Below are 5,825 nucleotides of genomic sequence, written 5' to 3'. Positions count from 1 at the left end.
ACAATGACAGCAACAAACACCAAGGTGAGTCCTGTCCTCTTTGATGGGTAGTGATGTGGCCTCAGGATGATCTCTCCCAATGAGAGGGGCTAGTATGAGAGTGTGCTGTGGGAGAAAAGATGCAAATCAAAATGGTAGCAGGTCCTGGCTGCCTAGAGAGCCCCTAATTCCTTCCCTCTCCAATCTATCTTCTTACACACTGCCAGGTGAAACTTTCCAAAACTTGGCTTAGAGCATACTCCTCAGATGCTCAAGGACCTACTGTGGCTCCCTATTGCCTACCATGTTGGTCCCAACTCATCTGTCTAGCTACCAAGGCTCTTTGTAATGTGCTGTCACCCTCTCTGGTCCTGCTTATGGCCCACTGTTCCCCATTCCTAACACACACACAGACACCTAGCTACCAAGGCTCTTTGTAATGTGCTGTCACCCTCTCTGGTCCTGCTTATGGCCCACTGCTCCCCATTCCTAACACACACACAGACACACACACACACACACACACTGGCACAAACACGCACATTCACATGCACAGGAACAAACACACATGCATGCACACTTACACACACATTCTCATGCACACTCCTCCGCTAGAACAAGGCCGTTCCCTTCACTGTCCTTTGTACTCGGTGTGTGGCTCCCACTTCCACACTCCTGTCTGTGCCTCGTCTCCCCATGTGGACCGCATCTCCTCTCCCTGTCTTCAAGTCCTCTATGTTCTTTGCAGCCGATGCAATCTTCCATCATATCTCAGAATTTTCCTCTTGCTAATTTCTGTCACTCAGCTCTACTGCATTACATCCTGTGCCATGTAGTCTAGCACTTACAGTGTATATTAATAAGCCTGGGGGGTAGGGGACAGGAACACGTCCTGCCTGTCTCCGCGCTCCCCGTGGCGCTCACGCTGTGTAGCTGAGCCGGTCCTGCCGAGGGTGCTTGTCTGTGGGGTGTGTGTGAGCCTCCCTCTGAAACTCCCTGCATCCCCCCCCTGCTCACAGCCATCTGTTTTCTCACATCTTCCAAACCCTTAAAACTAGATTTTTTAAAATGACACAGTCAAGAAAATAAGGCTTGAGGAAGAGTGGTGTTTTCAGATGCAAAAATGGCTGGGGCCTGCTCCCTTCTTGGTGATGGAAGCTGATGTGGGAAAGGTCACTTGAGTCTATGTGCAATGTCCTTTCATTCACTGAAAACACTTCTGAAGGCTTCTGCCACACACGTGCTTATCAGTAACATCCAGTAGTGTTGGAGTTGACACATTTTTACAGTTATGGCTGTCGTTCCTCCTTCATTCCTGCTCCCCGATTTGCTCAGCTCCTGACAGCCTCTCATACCCATGGCCTCCACCTGTAGCTCCATCCACTCCTGTTCCTGAGCCTCAAGGCAGCTGGACAGTGCCTCACTTATGATAGCCTCTGGAGCTTGGGAATGTCACCAGCCCATGCTGCCATGCTCCTGTGCCCAGCTATGTGGCTGAAACCCGGGCACTAGCTCTGGACAGCCCTCACCATCCTTGTGACCAGGAGGCAGTAGCTTCCTCGCGCTCCAGCTGAGCTAGTGCAGGCACAGTCAGGAGATAAGGATGACCCTCAGAGGACAAGAAATGTGACAAGTTTTGGTGGGGCAGGGGTGGGATGAGAAGGACCAAGTCTGTAGTTTAGGGCATCGTAGGGTAGAGAGGGCCTCCTGGGGTGCCCCAATCAAGGCCACAGACAGAGGCACAGAGCATGTGGGCACCTTAGTGGACCTGGGTACCCCATATTTTAGTGACAAAGCCTAGAGGAATGGCAGACAAGCCAGAACTTTTTCATGCTTTGCCCAAGGTTGGTCGTAAGCAAGCTGACCAGTTGGATATACAAAAGGAAAGATGCCCAGGCCCACTGTCACGCCTGCATCTTTCTGTGCTCTGATTTTAGGCAGCGGCCTCTGCGTGTCTCCCTCCAGCAAAGGAGCCCAGTGTTTATGGGCATACACTTTCGGATCTTACCGTGGGCTGGTTACTGAATGTCCCTGAACGTCGGCTTCCCCACTTACAAGATGGGAACAGTAGATGGTACAAACCTCCTGAGAGGCTGCTGTGGAGACTGAGGTAAGTCCATGAAAATGCTTAGTGCTTGGCTCATGAGAGCATCCGGGAAGCATTAGCTGTGGTCGTCACTATCATCCATTGGCTAATGTTCTTCGTCTCATTGGTGGGTCCAGGTTTGGGTGAGGGCAAAGGCCTGGGATATCCATGCTCCCAGTGCTTGAATGAACCCTGGCCTGTGGTCTGCAAGGGGCTGTTGCTGCCAGCCACTAGAGTGTGGCAGCAGAGCCCTCCCTCCCCAGCTCCCAGCTGTTGTCCATGCATCTAGCCATGGCCACTCCAGAGCCCTGACAACACTCTTCATCCAGAAGCCACCCCAGGAGGCAAAAGATGGAGCTGTCGCCCAGCGCAGCCACCTGCCTCTCTGCCCACCCTCACTCTGCTGCCGCACTCCAACTTCCACAAAGAACCACTCAGAGGCCCATTACAGCGGCCGTTGACCTGACAGATTTGATTAACCCTGCCTGCAATCAGCAGCTCCCATTCTCTAAGTAATGATCACCAGGAATAGAATTCCTGTGGAATAATGCAGTGTGTTCACGTTAGGAGTAAATGAGATCGTGGTGATTAATGCTTTTACAACAAACAAGTCAGGAATGCATGACTGGTCATCTCCTCGCAGAGCCTGCCCTTTGCAAGTGACATTCAATTGGATTTCCAAATGAATTCTCCCTGATAGCTTCTGGGAAGTTACTTCAGTGATGTCATTAGTGATGGGCCATATACTGAAGCTTCATACTAGCTAAAAGGTCTTTAAAAGAATCACATTTTCTGGTCGGGTCTGGGGTAGGAATGAGGGAAGGAGGAAGACTCTATTCTGGGAGCTTTCTAAATCTCAAGCTATCATGAAGAGCCAGGCATGGCACAACAAGCCTCCTGGTATTTTCAATGTACCAAATATCTCCTGGTATTTCAGTAAAACTCACCTCATGTTGACATAGTTATACAACCTTGTCAGACAGCACACATTTTTAAAAAAAAAGAAGAAGAAGAAAATTTAGTAAGAGAAAAATCAGATATGCTTTCTGTTTCCAAAAAATCTAATAATTAGTCTGGGATTGACACAAATTAGAATGCTGCCAAAAATTACTGAAAACAGTGACTCATTCTGTATTAAACTAACAGTTTCTCAGTTTCCCTTATAAACAGGGAAGCTGACAAAAATTAATTATCTCAGAGGGGATAAAATATTTCCTTCCAAAATAAACAAAACATCTTGGGCTGAAACAATAGCATATGTAAATAGAGGAGACGGAGGGAAGCTATTTTTCCTTGTCAATTATGTCATCATTTTGGTAGATTTTTCTTTAAATGTCTCTTTAAATGCATTTTATAAACAGGGAAGCTGACAAAAATTAATTATCTCAGAGGGGATAAAATATTTCCTTCCAAAGTAAACAAAACATCTTGGGCTGAAACAATAGCATATGTAAACAGAGGAGACGGAGGGAAGCTATTTTTCCTTGTCAATTATGTCATCATTTTGGTAGATTTTTCTTTAAATGTCTCTTTAAATGCATTGGTGATAAGGACAGTGTGGTTCTTTCCCCACCCTTTTCTACTCAATTATACCTTGCCCTTCTGTTCTCCTTATGCTGACTTCCATCTGAATATCTTGGAGACAGAGCTATAAGCATGGAATATTGATTTAAGCACTAGTATAATAATTACACTTTAGATTCTCTGGTTGCAAAATAGCCTTGTAGACAGATACTAAAATTTGCTGCCCATTGACAACTCTTACAAGGTTGCGGGAGTGACAACATGGAAAGTAACAATGAGGATTTGAGCACTTGTTTCTACTCGCCCCATACCAGTAGAAAAGAAGCTGTTATAAACAATTTCCCTGCATATAAAACCAAACTTGCAATGAGATGCATTTTGCCTGACTCTTGAAAAAAAGGCAAGCCTTAATCCCTGCGATAACCTGTGGAGCTGACAGTTCTTCATTCTTGTCATGGAGGCTGCAACGACTGTGTCCAGAAAGCTAGGCTGATCATACTCGTATCCTAAGGTTCTTGGGGGCCAAGAGCATTTAATTTGCTCCAGTGAAAGAAATTCGGGGGGCCCACACATTTTGAAAATCAGATGATAACATTTAAAAATATAATCTCTGCTTCTTTCCTCTATTTTATTTCCCTACCGGATTATTTCTTGTGTTGAGCTGACCAAGACAGATAGGCCAGCTTCTACCTTCTTAGACTAGTCATTAAGAGGCTTTCTCCTTCAAATCTGTTTCTAAAACTGAGCTTACATGATATTGCCCTTTTCATGTTTGCCTCAGTATTCTCCTCCTTTCCTCCATTCAGGCAACACGTGGATCTGAAAATTAATTCCTAATATTTATTTTTCTCAAACTGAGTTTCTTTTCCCCAAGTCTCTACGATAATGCCTTTGCTTTGTTTACGGTGCTAATGGATACTAACAAGATCTTCTCACAGCTGGGAACATTAAAGAAGATTAGTTTTTGCTTACAGTATATTAAGTATATCATATTTTAAAGTTATAAAATGGAAGTCTTTACAAAATATCCTCAGGTACAAACACATGGTCAAAACATCAATTAAAACTTAAATACAACAGACAAGGAGGGGGCAAAACAAACCTTAACAGAGTGCTATTATAACCAGGCTTGTTATTACACTGCTGGATCATGTTCCTTAAGCTTGAAAACTACATGCAGTAAAGACACGCAGTAATAACTTGTTTTGTAAATCCTAGTAATGTGATCCCTAGTTTTGATAATATCATCCATTTGCCGGCAAAAAACTTTTACCTCACTCCTTACCAACTTCCCCTCTCATAGTCTCTGCCTCTAAATCCCTACAGGTGGGGACAGTGGGGATGGCCTTTGACATGATTTGTATCCCAAAGCAGAGATGATCTGTATTCTCTATGTCCCTTGTATTGTTAAAGGTACAGTTCTGCTTTAAGTAAATCTGATATATGGAAATCCTGAAATGTACACATAGGTTTTAGAGCTTATATCTCTAGCGAACTTTGTTTTCTTCAAAAATCCTCCACCTACAGTACCTGCAGGAATCTTTTCAGTCTCCAATACGAAAGTTTTTTAAAGAGAACTGGATTTGTAAAAATTCCCTTTTCCACCTTCTGGGAACTCAAGGACATGGGTCAGGCATCACTGTAATTAAAGAGTTAAAATGCCTGGGTAGGAGGGACTGGGGAGATAAACCACCCACAGAAAGGGCCACGGGCTTCTCCTTGATCTACAGTCCATCTAGGCGGGCTGACACAGGTCTCAGCAGCCTGCAAACAGAAATTAAAAACTAACAGTCTTATTTATGGCAAAGAGCATTTGCAATCTACTCTGAAATGCACCACAACCAAGATGAATTAATTAATGGATGTCCAGATGGATATATTTATGATAAAGCAAAAACAGTAAACTATTAATAGTGGAATCTGAGTGGTGGGTGACACAGGCGTTCACTGTAAAGTTCTTTCGAACTTGCTTTCATGTTTGAAAATCTTCATATTAAGGGCCGGCCTGGTGGCGCACTGGAGAGTGCGCTGCTTGGGAGCGAGGCGGCGCTCCCGCCGAGGGTTCGGATCCATGTGGAGACCGGTTCCCGCTCACTGGCTGAGCATGGTGTGGGCGCAGCACCAAGGGTTGCGATCCCGTTGTCGGTCCCTGGTACGGGCGCGACACCGAGGGTTGCGATCCCATTACCAGTCAGTAAAAAAAACAAAAAGGGAAAAAAAAAAAAAAAAAAAAAAA

At 45.0% G+C, this 5,825-nt stretch overlaps 1 protein-coding gene across 1 annotated transcript in view; it reads right to left on the bottom strand.

Moving 5' to 3' along the window:
• The window catches only part of ADTRP (androgen-dependent TFPI-regulating protein), a 41,598-nt gene that overhangs the window by 1,162 nt on the left and 34,611 nt on the right, over positions 1–5,825 (bottom strand). The window contains 2 exon segments of the mRNA XM_008583234.1: positions 3–89; positions 3,152–3,162. Of these exon segments, the coding sequence (XP_008581456.1) occupies positions 3–89; positions 3,152–3,162 (98 nt within the window).

Source organism: Galeopterus variegatus, unplaced genomic scaffold (assembly GCF_000696425.1).
Source record: "Galeopterus variegatus unplaced genomic scaffold, G_variegatus-3.0.2 Scaffold2864, whole genome shotgun sequence".
Lineage (NCBI taxonomy): Eukaryota > Metazoa > Chordata > Mammalia > Dermoptera > Cynocephalidae > Galeopterus > Galeopterus variegatus.
This window is presented reverse-complemented; position numbering and strand designations above follow the sequence as displayed.